The sequence below is a fragment of the Lonchura striata genome, chromosome 2 (assembly GCF_050655825.1).
Source record: "Lonchura striata isolate lonStrDom1 chromosome 2, ASM5065582v1, whole genome shotgun sequence".
Taxonomy (NCBI): Eukaryota; Metazoa; Chordata; class Aves; order Passeriformes; family Estrildidae; genus Lonchura; species Lonchura striata.
In genome coordinates this window covers 91027701-91044339 of record NC_140704.1, presented here as the reverse complement: position 1 = coordinate 91044339, position 16639 = coordinate 91027701, and the positions used below count along the sequence as shown (strand labels likewise).

Here is a 16639-nt window from a genome sequence, read left to right as displayed (position 1 = left end):
AGTGTCTCCAACTCCTGCAAAGCAATGCATCACAGGCCCTTCCTACATCATACGAGAGAAAGATAAACAGCATCCCTGCATCACTCTTTAAGTTTTGAGGTTTTTTGCATGCTTACACCATCTATTAATGGAACTTGTCCCACACCAATTGGTGAAATAATTGCTGTCAAAGCAGATGGTAAGACACGCCTGAAAAAAGTATTTGGCATATTTTTTTCTTATGAGAGGAATGTAAGAGGAAACTTATGTACTTTCCATTTCCCAACAGCTGAAACAAAAGTTTGATCAGCAGAGTTTGAGGAATAATTACCCAGCCCCAGTGGATGCATTGTGGTGGCTACTGGCCATGGCCCTGGGTGGGTGGAAGGGTCCGGCCAGCGCTGCCCGCGTGCGGCCGCGTGGCCGCCACGAGAGCGGCACCTCCGGGGAGAATCGTCTGCCCCCGATGGTGCTGAGCGCTGCTCGGGGGTGCGCAGCTTGGGTAGCTCTGCACCATGAGAGGAGGGGAAGGGATGGGAGAAGGACACTTGTCTGCCAGCCCAAAGAGTCCAGGTGGGGCAAGAAAGTTGCCCTCTGGGGGGGTGCAGTGACAAATGCCGAAGAAATCAAAGATTACAGCAACTTAAATGGGGGTGGGTGTTGGAAAGGATGGATAAATATAATTGCCTGGCAAAAAATTCACCATAGTACAGCCCGGATGAAAACAATCCCCCCTACTGGTTGGACAATACCGTTACCTACAGATAAGTCCAAAAGTCAAATGGACTGTTCCATCTCACCCCCCAAAATGTGTGGTTCATCCCACACCTGTAACCCTCCCCTGAAACATCAGGTGTCTGTGACCCCATTGGCCCGAGTCTTGTTCCAGCCCACCTTGAAGTCCCCTGATAAGGGGTCTCTGAGGGGTCAGACGCCCTCTTGGCTCTTCCCCTCTCTTGGAACTTCCCCTCTCTTGGATCTTCCCCCTCTTGGAATCCCCTCTCTCTTGGAACTTCCACCCTCTCCTAGAGCATCCTCTCTACCCCTTGTCTCTCCCCTCCCCCGTCCCCTCAAGCCTCACCACGTGCTGTGTCTGGCAGCTCAAAGCAGGACCTTTCTGCATCCCTAAGAAAACTGATATTCTAAGAGCAGCCTTCAGAGATCTCTCGTCTCCATTCATCCAAGCTGTCCTGGAGCGCAGCTTTCCCTACAGGGGGTGGACAGGGGCACAAACCTGTCTTGCCCAATGGGGATAAACCGGAGAGGGATACAACAACCTATGATAATGTAACAGGGGTAGGTACAAGGTCACGGGACAAATAGAAAAGCTAAACTGGAGTGATTGATACAGAACTTTCTGGAAGAAACTGGGGGTGGTTACAGGATTGACAGCCAAAAGGGGATAAACAAACTCAGGTTGAGGAGAAAACAGAGAGAGGTGAGAAGACTGACAGATAACTGGGGAGCAGAGTGGCAGGAACTTTTGGGGAAACAACTTGGATCAAACCAACTGTGAGAGGACAAATGGGGGAGCATAAAGGCTAACTAACATTAATAAAACCAACTGACTAAATCAAACCACACCACAACAATGCATACCTTGCATCTAGCTCCATCTAATTCCCTCCTCTGTGGTTTATTTGCCTCATGAGCATGCCATGTGCTGGGGGCTCCTTGACTGACAGCATGGTATTGAATCTGCCCCAGGCACCAGTGCTCAGAGAGCAGCATTGTGAAGCAATTCAAGATACCAAAACCAGGAGCAAATTCATAAGGTCCTCATGATAAAGAGGCACTTTTTTTTTCTATATTCCTTGCAGTTATCTTTGAGGGATGCTGGCACAGTAACATTCTCAGTGGGAAACTACTGCTCAGTGCTGAATATGTAAGGTTAGCCACCTTACATATTCAAATAGAGATATAAATAGCACAACATTATAAAAATTAGCAACAGCACCAGAGGTCTGTGTGAGGATCAGACCTCAAAACCTGACACTGTGGAAGAGATGCTGCATTGGAGCTATCCAGGCAGAGGCTCTGCATTTGGAGAAGGAAGAAGAGCTTGCCAATTGGCATTCCATCAGTTACTTGCTGGCCAAGATTTTCAAGGTTGAACTTTATACCCGTAGCTTCCCAAAGGTCACACTTAGCAAACTGTTGGGGCTTAACAGAGCAAGGATGCATTTGACTCTTATTCCAAGGGCCTTTCCTTGATATTAATATTGATGACAGTGGAACAAACATCTCAATAGATGCACAGAAAGGCCAATGCACAAATGTGCTATACTCAACATATGGAAAAAGTCTGAAGCCTTTCAAACCACTTAATGAGAAAGCTGTGGAAATCAACAGCAGAAGGAAAAATCTAAAATGGGAGGAAGAAGCTTCTATACTACCATGCTAATTTATATTGTTAGAGAGGAAAGTACATGGCAATGTTAGCTATGCTGAGGATTTTCAAAAGTTGCATTTATTTTTGGTTTTATTTCAAAAATAGTGTTTCAATGAATATGCATCATGCTGGGTTTGTGGCACTGGTAGTGTGTTGATCACCATGGTACCTGAGCACTCAAGCCAATGATTAATCAGTGGAGCAAATGAAACAGAAGCTGAGAGCCAAAATGCACTGTGACAAGCTCTTCATAGACCTTATGTGTGCCACAGCATCTCTGCCTAGACTTCCTTCACGCTTTCCACTGTCTATCTTCCCTGCTCTTAGGATAATCAAATCTTTTTTTCTAAAAGGTGCTAAGGGATACAGAGATCTCAGACTAGCTCAGGAGAAAGGAGGAAATAAAAAAATCCCAACAAACAAACAAACAAAAAAAACCCCCACCAATACATAAATATTTTCATCAGGAAAACATTGCTTAAGCACACAAGAAGGAAAAAAAATTCATTTCCATAAATTGATTATGAATTGACAAACTTTGTTATGTCTGCCCAGCTATCAACCTAGTCTTTAAAACTACTGTTCTGAAGAGGGAAAACAAGTCTTTGCTCGCTAAGGAAATGACCTTTCAAGGGACTGATGCAGACTGTACTTGAACACCACTGTTAGCTTTATCTAATGATAATGGAAAGAATACATAAAAACATATGGCTATGTGCCTTCTTGAAAAAGACCAGAGATTCCAACAGCCCCTCTCCACACTCCAAATAAGCAACAAGTTAACACAACTCTGGTGATGTTTGTTTAACATATGTGCATGCAACTTGTGTGCGCTTTTTCTTGCTTGGGATGCTTAAGCAGAGGTCTCTGGATTTTAGAAAAGGAAATCTCCTGTTGAATTATCTACCCCTTGCTGGTTTGTTTTCTGTACAAAGTCTCAGAGGGGCACAGGAAAGCCGAGGGCCTTGCATGCAGGCCAACTTGACAAAGGTTAAATCCTTTCAGTACGGCAGAACTATAATACAACCCTCACTGAAGAAGTTTCCTGTTTTCCATCACTAATCAAGGCAATGATACTGCATTCTAATTAAATTGATGTCACGTGGAGTTTTTCCTCTTTACTGTAGCTGCTTCACACTTAGGAGGTAGTTACATCCAGTTTATCCTTTAAAAGAGGAGTAGGTTTTGGGGACAAGACCCCATTGCCAGCAATGAAAACCCAAGTGCTCACTTCCTAGTGCAGTTACAAAATGTTGTGCCTCAGCAGCAGCAGCAGCAGTTTTGAAGTAGATATAAAGCGCTGCACTACCCACTTATATTTGAATGTGAAACTCACTCTAAGCATCAGTCTGATTCTGTTACCTCTCCTGTGTCTAAATCATATCCATCACTGTCGTCTCTAAAGATTCAGGTCCTCTGTGCACTTCATCAGGCATTATAATCGAAGCTAATGAAAGACATGTTTGTTTAGCTGTTGTAAATAGCTTTGAAGATCTTGGTTTCAGCCAGGGTGATGAATTAAGGATGTCAGCTGGGCAACAGTTTAATTTGGAATGAATTTAGCTAAAATGGATTACTGAAAAAAACCAATATGGATTTTTAAAATTTATATTATTTCACAAGCTTTAGCAGTAAATATTTTACTCCTTCTTACCATCTGAGTCACCAGGCATAGTACTGGAAGAGAATCAGCAATGACACCAGCTTCTCAAACACAAGACCAACTTAGGATACTATAAACAGGTGTGAAAAGCCACTTTTCGACTGCAGCAGGGAGTACAGCCCTCAAACAGTTTATCCTTCAGCTGACTACATTTCTGCTTAATAGCAATTCTACAGAGCAACCTGAACATGGTAATTAAAGTATTTTACAACAAAACTCAGAAACCAAGAACTGCAAAGAACTATTCTGTAACACTGTTATTTATTAGAAGTACCTGGCTTTTATTTTCTCTGGTGCATTTTCAAATGAATTAAAATAATGACTTAAGGGGAAAGAAAATTATCTTTAAATAGTGGTGAGGTTTTTTTTCCTCTCCCAGGTAATTTGGAGTCAGGAGGAATTCAAAATAACAGCATGATTGTTGAAAATTACAGGGTAAGGTTGGAAACCTCTAGAGGTCATCTAGTCCAGCCTCATGCTCAACCTAGTGCAACCTTAGAACAGATCATTAAGACTTAAAAGGCAAAGGAAATAATTTAAAGCAAAAATAAAGAAAAAATAAAGTGTTCCTCTACCCCCTTTTGCACAAGAAGGAAAAAAAAATGCAAGGAAATATTTTCTTGAAACATATAGCTCTTCTCTGTTGTTTGTAAGTAAGCCCATCCTGGAAGATAGATTAAAGTTGCCACCTTTAGTTGACCTAGTTCCCTTTCTGCCTTGATGCAGGAAACATTTAGCACAACGTGTGGCAAACTCTGACTCAGTTGCCAGCATTGCTCTGCCACACTGCTGGCCAGAAAAAGCTGGGAATGATGCATGTTCGGCTCCAGTGACAGGGAAAACACTCCATATCATTCATTAGCAGTCTGCTCCAAGTTAATTAAGGAATGGAGCTGACAGCTGCTGAAGCAGGTTCCACCCCATCTTTTCCTGGGAAAGCAAGGCCTCCAGGGCAGGGCCTGGACTCCACAGCAAAGAAGAATAGGGTGGGGGAACCTTGCAAGATCTCAGTGAAACCCAGATGACTCATCAGAAAGTAAAACGTTTCTATTTTGGCAAGAGGCTGAAATAGCATCCCTGGGTTGTGCTGCAGCGCAGCAATAAATGACCCCGAGTGCCTGGGACAAACTCCTGCGCACACTGATATTCCTAACAGCAGGGGCTATTTCACATCTCATTAAGCAAAGGGGTTTACATGACAATTAACACATTAATTAGTAGCATATTTTCACAGGTGAAGCTTTGGCTTGAGATTTCAACATTTTTAGACAACTGCTCTGTGAGTGAAAGTTAAGGACTAGTTTATTATGACTCAAGGTGACAAGGACTTACAGGCACATCTGGCAAAAGAGTGTGTTTGAGTACTGAAGGACGCTGCAGCCTGGCGATGGCCTTTCCCATAACCTGCATGGAAGGAGGGCCTCCTTGTACTGTCTGCACCCTGCCACTCAAAGCCCAGCCCTAGACATGGGCAAAGCGTCAGGCTGGCCACTTCATCAGCTGACCATAAACAAGCCTAATGTACCACAAAGTCACCCAGGGACAAAGCAAGGCCTGGACTTCCAGGAGCAGTAGCTCCCATTCCTCATTCCCATGCCTCAGCCCCAGCCGCTGAACCGTGTGGCTCCCCACTACAAAAATCCCTTTGACTGTATTTATAGAGACATAACACCACACAGCAAACCCTGCTAATTTCACTGAAAATAGGTACCAGTTATAAGGGATGTTCACTGCCCTACACCTTCACATCTTAGATACAGAGTTAATAATTGCTTTAAAGAAGAGTTGGCACTATTAAGCTGCATGAATATTTCTCTCTGAGGTTTTTGTCAATACCATCTTAAATTTCTATTTTCTTTTGAGATAATGGATTTACAAGTATACAAGAAGATGTAAAGTACTGTAAAATTGAATGAAAGGAAGAACAAATTGGAAACTGAAAATTGTAGCTTTCAAGATCAGATGGATTCTGATAGTCATTGGGTCCCTTCCCTATCAAATGGACGTTGCCAACCCACAGGATGTAGTGGCATGCTTTGTATACATTATCTTTCACCTCCCTCAGGTACATACTGCAAGGAAGCTGTGTTCTAAACAATGTATAAACTAACAAAAACCACACAAATCTTTTACGTTTTGGCACTCAAAGCATAGATAAATCACTAGCCTCACCTATGATACCACTTACAAAATAAATCCAAGCTCAGGAGGAATACCAAATAACTTGTCCTTTAATTAACTTTTAAAGGCTGATGGTTTGTTTCAGAATATGATTTATTTATTTATCAGCCTGCTTTGTTTCAAATGGGTACTGACTGACCTCTAGATACCCTTGCATTTGCCCTGTGATATCCTCAGAATGTCACTGCTTTGATTCTTCATCTTTCATTTCCCAAACATTTCTTTTTGGTCACTTCTGGTAGTGGTGGCAGCTGAAGTGGAAGTTTATCTTCTGATAATCTGTACTGCTTTAATGGTTCCCGGCATCCTGAGGATATTTTCCAAGTGTTATGGTGACACCAGCTGAGATCTTGGCAATAGAAAAGTGTTTCACATGTTTATTTTCTAACTTAGTCTCTTGTGTTTTTTTTCTGTTTTCCCAAGCCTCTGCCACCCCTTGATTTCTATGGCTTAACATCTTTTGTTATTACTATATTCCTAGTTATCCCTTCTCAACATCTTTCTGATTAAAAAGCCTTTGAGAAACCTGAGGGCATTCCCACTATGCATCCAAAAATCTGTTAATAAATTTCTCCAAATCTCCAAATCACATATGTCTAAAAGCTGAGCAAAAATCCCCTCTACAAGGAACAACAATAGTCACATTTTTTTTTATATATTTCTCTATAAATTAGAGTCTAGGAACTATAGCACATAAACCTTGTATAACGATGAGCACGTTTCAAACAGTTCTAATAAAAAATATGACACATAAAACAGGTCACTGGTTTTAGCATGTCTCCAAAATAACATATGCTTGGAAATGCTTATCCTTGTAGCATCACTATTCTCTTTTTTTCTGTGAGAAAATGAATCATGCAGAAGCATGCCTGAAAAAGCAAAATTCTCATATAATTTCTATCACTCACTCAGTGTGTTCATGACTTTTATACAGCTGACTGAACATTTATTATCTCACGTGAAAGAGAAGCTGTGAGTTTGCTCACCTTTGTCACCTGCAGGATCTTTGAAATGCCTCCTCTCCTGTTTCTTCCAAAGAGTACGTTTCTGCATCTCCCAGTGCATTCCCGAGTCCACTGAACATGCAGACATCCATAAGTTCTGGCTAAGTTATCCTACGTAACTCTGAAGAGAAAAGGACAGACTTGCAAATGCTGTAGAAGGTCTTCTTTACTCTCTTTGAACATTTTGTTTTCTTGGTGCTCTGTCACAGTCAGGTCTCCGGTAGTAAACTGAACAACCTATCCTCCTGGCTCTTCTTTTCTTCTTTTTCTTTTCTGTAAACACATAATCAGGGCTTCAAATCCTTTAGGCATCACAAACTGTATTTCTCTATTGCCCTCTACTGACTGCCGGCTCACGCCGCCTTCCCGGAGAAGTGGCGAGCAACAGATCCGCGGTAGGCGCTCCTCGCCGCCCTCCCCCGGATCGATAATGATACACGATGACCAAAAGTCAACACAAATCATTCTATTTTTTCCTTTGTTACAAAACACCAGGCAAGATTTACAGCCTGTTGGCCAGCCGCGGTAGCTACAAAACGCTAAACAACAGAAGCGGGAAGCAGTTTGTAACATGGCTCTGCTAACGTGGGATGGTTTTTTTTGGTGAACAAAAGCCAGGAAAAAGTAGAGACGAATGCGTTCTGCCTTGAAATGTGGATGAATTCATCCCACTGATGCCATAAATAGTGTGCCGGGGTTCTGAGGGTTGTCTGTTTTTAAGGGTTTCGTCCTGCCAGCACTGGATGCACAGAAATACTGCCTTCTGATGGGAGTTCTGCAGGAAGGTTTTTGGCCATTTCCCCTTTATCTCTGGTGGTTTGTTTAGCACATTCAGCACCACACCTAATATGGGAAAGCCTCATGTGACAGGACCCGGGACAAGGCACATCACCCTGCGTGTGGATGGCACTGGGAGGGGCTGTTTGACTTGCTTTTTGGACAAAGATGATCTATAATGCAAAGAGAATCCAGCAAACTAGGATAAAAAAAAAAAATAAATAAAAAATAAAAAGGAATGGTCCAGTGTTGTCTCAGGAGCAGCAGAAGAAAAAAATGTATAAGCATTTCAGGCAGAATGATACTGAGGAAGATACTGAAGGAGAAAAAAGCAGTGTTATAAAGAGTGTAAAAGTGAAGGTGGAGGGGGAGGGGGGAATATAAATTTATCCTTTGCATTGTGTTAGTCATTGCTTAATAAGTACAGCATATGCTGGCTAATCAGGTCACTCAGGTACCTGTTCTCACAAGAAAAGATTAATCCATGGTGCTGGTGCAGATGCTCTGGCCCACCTGCACCACTCCAGGGGCAGAGAGAAGTCGGGTCCCAGCTCCAGGCAAAAGAAGAAATCCCTAGCATATTTCCCTTTATCTAGGCAGAAGCTGGGAAAGCACTATCTTACCTCACCATTCTTCCTCCACAACCAACTTCCCTAGGGAACAAACATGCTTGAAAAACTATAGACACAGACTCACCCCTTGAAAAAGTGTTGGAATTATTTTTGCTTACTTATGTTCAAAAAGTACTTTCATTTTTCCCTTCCGGTATTAAAAAACGGGATTATTTCATTTGCCAAAAAATCTGTTGACTGATGGACACTGATAATGTTTTGAATGGATATTGCATACTCTTTCACTCAGAAAAGGTAGGAATTCACTCAAAAATTAGGATCAAAAAAGCCAGCAACAAGGCAGCAAAAATGTAACATTGAAAGGTTAATTGAAAAAAAATTAGTTTCATTTAAAAAATAGAGTCAGCAGAGGCCCTAATTGTACCTATTATGAACATTTAATTAACGAGTCCAGATTTATTGACTGTGCAGTAAAGATGTCTTAAAGGAAGCCTTGAAATTCCTTTTTCTCTTTGCTTTTCTATTTTTAAAGTGCTTGGCTACTCCATGTCAGAAAATAAGAAATAATTATATTTATTCAAATTCCTTGATAGAATATCGAAGCCTGCTCAGCTGAATACCTCTCCTAAATGAACACCATTACCAACAGAACAAAGGATAAAAACATCTAGCAAATGAACAGGGCCAGGGGAATTAATAAAACACATCTCAAATGGTGAAAAGCTGAAGGCTTGGGGTTTGGTTTTAGGGCTTTTTTGAGAAGTTGCAGGGGAGGTTTTTGGGGTGTTTTTTTGTGGTTTTGGTAGGGGTTTTTTTAGTTTAGTTATTTTTTGGGGTCTTTTTTGTTGTTGTTGTTGTTGGTTGGTTGTTTTTAATGGGAGCACATTTGCAGAGTGCTAAAGCAAAGTCTGCAGTCGGCAAAATTCACGGAAAAGGCGCCTGCAACAGAGAGCGTGACAGATGAAGTTCAGCACTGCTGAGCATCAGGCGGATTTCGGGAGCTGCTGCTGCAGCTCTTTCACCTGAGAAGCCCTCACAGAGAAATAAAGGCGTGGCGTTTGGAGTTTTTTTGGGTTTTTTTTTTCGCAGAATCACAAAACTGTAACAGTTTGAAGGGGCCTCTGGAAATGATCCATTCCAGCCGCACTGCCAAGGCAGGGTCCCCTGGAGCAGGTGACACAGGAACGCATCCAGGTGGGACTGGCATGTCTCCAGACAAGGAGACCCACGACCTCTCTGAGCCAGCCCAAGCGCTCTGCCGCCCTCACCGTAAAGCAGCTCTTCCTCACGCTTCTTTCGCTACGGTAAAAGTTTTCTTTCCTCCTGGGAAGGCTTTTCGCACTTCGGGACAGGAGCCGGCGCGGTACCCGCAGCTGCGGCCGCGCTGCCGCCGGGCTCGGCCGGGCGCTGCACATCCCCGCCTTCCTTCCCTCCCTCCCTTCCTTCCCTCCCTCCCTTCCTTCCCTCCCTTCCTTCCCTTCCTTCCTTCCCCTCCCTTCCTTTCCGGCGGGCGGGGCTCGGCGCCATGGGCCGGCGGCGGCTGCTGGCGGCGGCGGAGCAGCTGGCCGAGGCCTGCCCGGGACAGGCGCGATTCCTGCTGTAAGGAATGGTGGCGGGGCGGGGCGGGGGCCCGGCGGGACGGCCCTGACGCTTTCCCTCTCTCCCGCGCAGGTGGATGCTCCGCAGCTCCCGAGGCGAGTGAGGGGCCCCGGGCGCGGGCGGTGGAGCCGGGGCCGGAGCGGGGCTCGGAGCTCCCGGGAGGCTGCGGAAGGACGGGAATGAATGCCGGCTCGCCCTTTCCCTGCCCTTCCCCCTGGCCCCGGCGGCTGCCGGCAGTCCTGGAGAGCTCGCCGGGAAGCAGGGCCGGGTGTCCCCCGGGGTTCAGGGAGAGGCGCCCGAGTCCGGCTCCGGCAGCAGGAGATAATGAGGCGGATGCCAGGAGCGAGCCTCTTGTTGGCTCTGAAATTTATCTCAAAGCGTTTCTTCATTCTAGCCTGAGGTCGTGTCATCTTCTCACACTTAAAATGGGCAAAGAGCTTTCTGAGACTGTGGTGTCCCTAATCTGGTAGAAGAGTGTGCCTACATGGAGCTCTTTGCAGAATTGTGAGCCTCGTTTGCTAAATATTTTTAGGAAGGAATTGCATTTTTCCCAGGAAAATCTGCAGTTACATATTGTGTAAATTTGCGCCATGCATTAATTTAGTCTGAATTGTGCTCAGCTGAGTACATTCTGGTGCTCAGCTTCCTTTTGTGTTCTAGTGTTATCTGAAGCACAAAAACATATACCTAGGTAATTTTAAAATTGAAACACACCATATAAAAGTTTGCTGATAAAACATAGTTATTTCATCCTTTTGCCTTTATTTATCTGTAGGTAATGAACGTGGATTAGAAAGGATATGTCCTTACTGCTTCCAGTTTCTGGTTCCTGATAGCTACCGGGTGCGCCTCAAACCAAAGATGAAAGTGACTCCGCAGATAGAGAAGGTTCTTAAACGTGAGGCAAAGAATTATAAACTTAACATGAAACAGACAAAGCTTTTGAGAAAGTACAGGGAGTCAAGAAGCATTCTGGTAAGGACAGTTATTTGGAACTGACATGTACATGGTATTTCCTTAAATTTCATGTCCCTATTTCAGTAGCAAAAAAAAAGAAGAGACAGAAGCCTTTCTCTTAGAAGAGGTGCCCACATATTTCTTTTTCACGAGCATAAGACTTTTCCTTTCTTTTTGGAATAACTTCTATACATAAACAACATTTTTAAAATCTGCCTTCCACAGTAGGAAGGTAGATTTAAACACAGTGACAAGACCAGTAAGCTTTTCTCTCAAAAAAATACATTGTGAGTCCACATGCTAGAGAAGCTACACAAACATCTCATTTACTGCCTTTGTTTCAGTTTATCACTTGTTGAGCAAATATGTTTTAACACAAGCTTTACTTCATGTATTTCACTAGCCTCTCATGGCTACATCAGATTATTATTGCCATCTGTATTAATAGAATTTTTTACGTTTGTCTGAATATTACTGTGTATAGGAACTAGTTTAAAACTAAACTACAGAAGTAATTTCTACAAGTTGATGTTTTTCTTGAGGCCTCAGTTATTTATCCTAAAAGTACTCAGGAATGTGACATTTAATTACTATTGGAAGAGAATAATAGTAAACATTTAACTAGTGTTTCCAAGGTATGTGCTATTTTAAAAACAGGTTATGTGAATGGTTGTTGTAGTAAATGAGACAGCATCCTATTGTGCCCAGCAGTTGCTGACACACTTGGAATTTTCTTGGATAGGAGTCTTGTGATTACAGGAGTAAATTTTGTGAAACCAAAAATTATTGAAGAGTCCATTAAAAAATTTAAACCGAGGAATATATAACCAAGATTTTTACTGTCAGAGCAAGGCTGTCAGAACAAAATTAGATGCTTCATAAAGGCAGTCTCCCCAAATTGTAGATCAAAATTGAGCTTCAGAAAGGACATCTGAAAAGGTTCTTCACCCAGAGGGTGGTTGGGCACTGGAACAGGCTTCCCAGGGAAGGGGTCACAGCACCAAGGCTGACAGGAGTTTAAGAAGCACTGGGACAAGACTCAGGCACATGCTGTGATTCTTGGCACGCCCTGTGCTCAGCCAGGAGCTGAAATTTGATGATGCATGTGGGCCCTTCCAAATCAAGATGTTCTGTGATTCTTCAAACTGCTATCTTTGCTTTATTTTTCTGGTGTCACGAATGTTGAGGATGCATTAAAAACTGTCCCTTTAAGCAACTGATGAACAGAGCAGTGTCCTATGAAATAGTGATGGGCTCTTAGACTTACTGTGTAGCTGGAGAGTGTTTGTTAGAGACACACTGTGCATTCATATGAGTAGTTTAAAATTCAGTTTAAGTAGGTCCAGTTTAAACTCTGAGTAATATTTTAATCTTGGTATGTAATTACAGTTTGCTGTACTTGTGTTTTGTTCAGTTTGAATTTGTCCTGTGGATTATGATTTAAGTGTTTCTTGTCTTAAGTCTTTAAAAATGCTGTCAGCAACTGGCAGCTTTCAAAATTAGCAATGTAGATCCCCGTAATCTAATACCTGAGACTTGTGCAAATGAAAATTCCAGTGTGGTTGGGAATTAATGTGAGCAATAATGTTGCAAGTTGAACCTCTGAGAACTTTCTTAGCAAGTAGAACTTGATTTTAGATTGCTTCTGCCATAAGAAGATATATAACATAGGGACTGTTTCAGGGCTGTAAAAATTTTTGGAGTTGACTGCTGATCCATTTCAGGGAATGGAAATTAGCTGTGAAGTGCTATGATTAATCCAGTAATTCCTGCATTGTAAAATGGTCACCTCTATTTATATTCCATGCAGTGCTAAGTCACCATGAAATGCTGAGTTTGTTTCCCACCCTAATTTCATTTATAAGAACTAAAAACACATCAGTTCCTGAGCACTAAAATAGTTAATGCTACTTCTTTTTTTTAGTTCATTAAGCTGACAAAATATAATGTCTAGAGGAAGTCAAAACACTTAACTAAAAATGTTTCATTTCAGCATCTCTAAAGGTGATTTTTAATAAACTATCTGAATTTACACACTTTGAAATGAAGAATGATTTGGTGTAGATGTTTTCAAAACTGCTTAGACATTTTTGTGACAGTCTTTTGAGTATGTTATTTTTAACCAGAAGCGTCATGAAACTGTTTTTCTGTCAGTCTAATTGGTGCCTCAGAAAGCTGTCTGGCTGTATTACTTTCATGTCTCTTAGTATGAGTAGTTGCCATAGCAGTAAGGGATATCAGGGATGCCTGACAGTCTCTGACTGGGTGATGTGATCAGTTCTGATGCACCTCTCAGCTTGGTGTGCTGCTGAAGTTCCCTGCAGCCTAGAGGTACACAGAGAGAAGAGAAAGTGCCCTTTGTTTAGAACATCCTCCTTATTGTAGTAAGTACTTTTGCCCTATTACAAAGCCTCACCTTGGTTCACTAAGACTTGCTGTTTTTAGTAAGATGGATGACTGGGTTTGAGAGTTTGGTAGTTTAAATATTTTATTCCAGGATTCCCTGAAAAGTGTGCAATATAACTTCATCAGGGGTACAATATGCCAATGATTTTAGATGACAAAGAATGTCACATTTTTTAGCCAAACTCCTAGTGTATAGGAGTACTCCAGTATACTCAGCGTATCTTGTACACTCAAAATATGATTTGCCCAGTTGAGGAGCCATTTCATGTCTTGACAGGATTCTCTGTATTTCATTGTACAATATTACATTCAGCAGTATGGGTATTCTGAAACTAGTTTGTAGGGAATTGGAGTAATTTCCAGATAAACCTGAAGGACATGATTGGTTTAAGAAGCCTGAATTAAAACATGAGTTACAAAGTTATAAACATATGTTACTTTTTAGTATCTCATGTTTCATTTAAGCAAATACTTAATTTATTTCATGGTGTTTGGAGAACAGTTTGGATAATTCTTCTGATGGCTTTATAACATAAAGGTGGAAGGACTGAAAGACACCTTGGTATTTCCTTTCTTCTCTCCATAGCTGGTTACTTGCAAATCTTGCAACAAAACAACAAGATACTATGGTAAAAGCAGGGATTTTCTGGCAGCCACAACACAAAATTGTGGCACTCCAGGTATCAAATCTAGCCTGAAGACACCAGATGTAAAAATTCAGTCTGCAAAGAAAATGACACCTGTAAGCTGCAGTAGGTTGGGATCTAAAGGGAACGCTCCCTCATCACTTTCCAGGTACTTGTTTCTTTCCTATTTAAAGCAGCCCTTTGCCAAGTAGAGTGTATTAAATCTTGTTAATTTTAGATCAGTTATTTGATAAAGTTTAAATTGATAACTTAGTGTATTTCTCTGTTGGTACAGTTGAGGAGATCAGTTCTAACTTTCCAGCCTTTAAAATCAGAGATTCTCATGAAAAGCCACTGTGTGCAAAGAATGCCCAGTTACATGTGTGCCTTTAGTGCAAAATGTCTGTCCTAAAATTTGTATGACAAAGTAACACTTCTGACTTCCCACTTGCACATAGAAATACACTGTTTCTCTTGGATATTTTTCACTCAAATTATGTGTGCTTTCACAGTTAATTTTTGTTAATTCTGATTTCTCCCTTTTAAGACATTTGAATCTTTTGTTTTCAGAACACGTGATTCTGGACACGCAACAACCAGCTCTGCTTCCAAGACTCCTCGAAACTCCAAATTTCACTTTTCTAAACTAAAACGGATGCTTGACCTAGAAGAAAAAGAGAAAAGCCAGAAGGCAGATTTCAAAACCTTCTTGACTCTACTTTAGTTATATATTATTTCAAAGTAATAAAGATTACAGCAATAAATATTGCTCCAGTTTTAGTAAATCAACAAAGTGATTCCTTTACAACTCAAGCTAACATCCTCTACCTTATGGAAGCATAGACCATGCTTTTTAGAAGGAAGGTTTGTTTCTAAGGGAAGTAATGGCCTCCCAGATAGAGATGAGAAGATAGCCAGTTTAATATGCTTGGGAATCTTGAACATGTTTTGCAGTTTTCTGATGCCCCAAGAATTAAAAGCCAGGATTTATCCTTTGAGGAAGCTGATGATTGCCCCACCAGGACAATTTAATTGTCAAGATTAAAGATTTTCAATTTATGTTTGGCACAGAGCAAAGTATAATAAAGTCACTGTTTAGGGCTGAGGTTATAGAGGTTATAGCCTGTTCTGCTATACAGTCTGCAGTGATAGTTCTGCACATGGTGCTTCACATTGCCCCCGCCCCCCACCTGAAAAATAGAGCCAACTAGTAAATGCTTTTAACTTTCTTAGGTTTAAATATCTGTGTTTTCCTTTCCATTTGCTAGTTTAATGAATAGTTTGCTTTAAGTGCCTTTGGACTCAGTGAACACTGCTTAAGAAACAGAACCAGCAAATAACTTGATGGACTGGGAAGCAGTCCAGGACAGGAGACAATAGTTTTTTGTAAACTATACTTAAGAGTCTCAGATATTGGCATGTAACCTTTTTGTAACTCCTGTACACTTGCACAATAACTGGAAGATGCACTGCTCATTGTCTCTTATGTACATGTAGGATAAAATGAACTGCCATTCTTTAATCAAAATACAAACCTTGGAGTGTTGCCTTTTCCAGTGTAGAACTTGGCATTAATTGACATGTTGCTGTACTTACAATCCAGTCCTCTGGAAAAATACTTTGTTGATGGCAAATGTTCATTGCACAAAAGTATTTGAAAATACAAATTTTGCAATAAATTTTCTTATTAAAAGTACACACATTAGGTACTGCTGTGCTTCCCATGAGGGCATTGTGAAACCAGCACAGGCATCTGCTGTGTTTTAAGGTTCCCCAATGTTAATGTGTTTATTAGATCAAAGCATATTTCCCCATTGTCCCTGTTTACAGTGCTTCTTACATACCATCTTGCCGTCTCAAGAATGCATTCTTTTTGGATAAAACTATAGAGAAGGGATAAAAGACATAAGGGGGGAGCACAATCAGTGTGCAGAGAAAGTTAATGGGTGATCTATCCACAGGATCACAGGAGAGCTTGTCTAAACTGCATTTCCAAAAATGTTTTGTGGGTGGTGAGCACTGAGCTACAGGCATTGTGCACACCAAATGTGTTACCTCTGCAGCACACTATTTGTTACCAGAGATAGAACCTTGTCATGATCCAAACAACATCTTTTTTTTTTGGAATTACCAGAGTTGTCAGATACATCTAGGTATGTTGTTAAAAGCGATTGTTATTGTGAGCTATTAGACTTTATTCTGGGAACACAGAGAAAGAAGTCATTCAGTACCTTTTCTTGTTTTACAAGTGTGCTTCAAAATGGTGGGTAGAAATAATCTCCAGTGCTTTTATATTACTTAGCATTTATATTATTAGCATTTAAGAGTGCTTCTTCTGTTAACTGGACTTTCACAGAATTGGCATATTGAAAGATAGACACACATATGTATAAACATTACCTCTACACATAATATATACAGGTATATACATACATACCCACACATCAGAGGCTTCTATGCAGACACATATTACGCACATATAT

General features: G+C 41.4%; 1 protein-coding gene and 1 long non-coding RNA gene across 8 annotated transcripts in view; one reads left to right on the top strand and one right to left on the bottom strand.

Moving 5' to 3' along the window:
- Nucleotides 1-9293, bottom strand: part of LOC110469733 (uncharacterized) — a 96272-nt gene extending 86979 nt beyond the window's left edge. For all 6 annotated transcript variants that reach the window (XR_014953381.1, XR_014953382.1, XR_014953383.1 and 3 more), the window contains exon 1: nt 7202-9293. This is a non-coding gene — a long non-coding RNA (uncharacterized LOC110469733). The remainder of the gene's footprint in view (nt 1-7201) is intronic.
- A 139-nt stretch (nt 9294-9432) lies between these two features.
- RMP24 (ribonuclease MRP subunit p24) lies at nt 9433-15852 on the top strand. 2 transcript variants are annotated; one of them, XM_021528779.3, is made up of 5 exons: nt 10066-10167; nt 10240-10262; nt 10943-11142; nt 14117-14325; nt 14727-14920. In XM_021528779.3, exons 1-5 carry the CDS (start codon nt 10094-10096, stop codon nt 14878-14880), a joined length of 660 nt encoding a protein of 219 aa, XP_021384454.2. In that variant the 5' UTR covers nt 10066-10093; the 3' UTR covers nt 14881-14920. The 2 variants fall into 2 exon arrangements, with proteins under 2 accessions (XP_085429794.1, XP_021384454.2); XM_085573668.1 differs by lacking the exon at nt 10240-10262 and having other exon boundaries at nt 9433-10167; nt 14727-15852.
- Nucleotides 15853-16639: the final 787 nt, after the last annotated feature.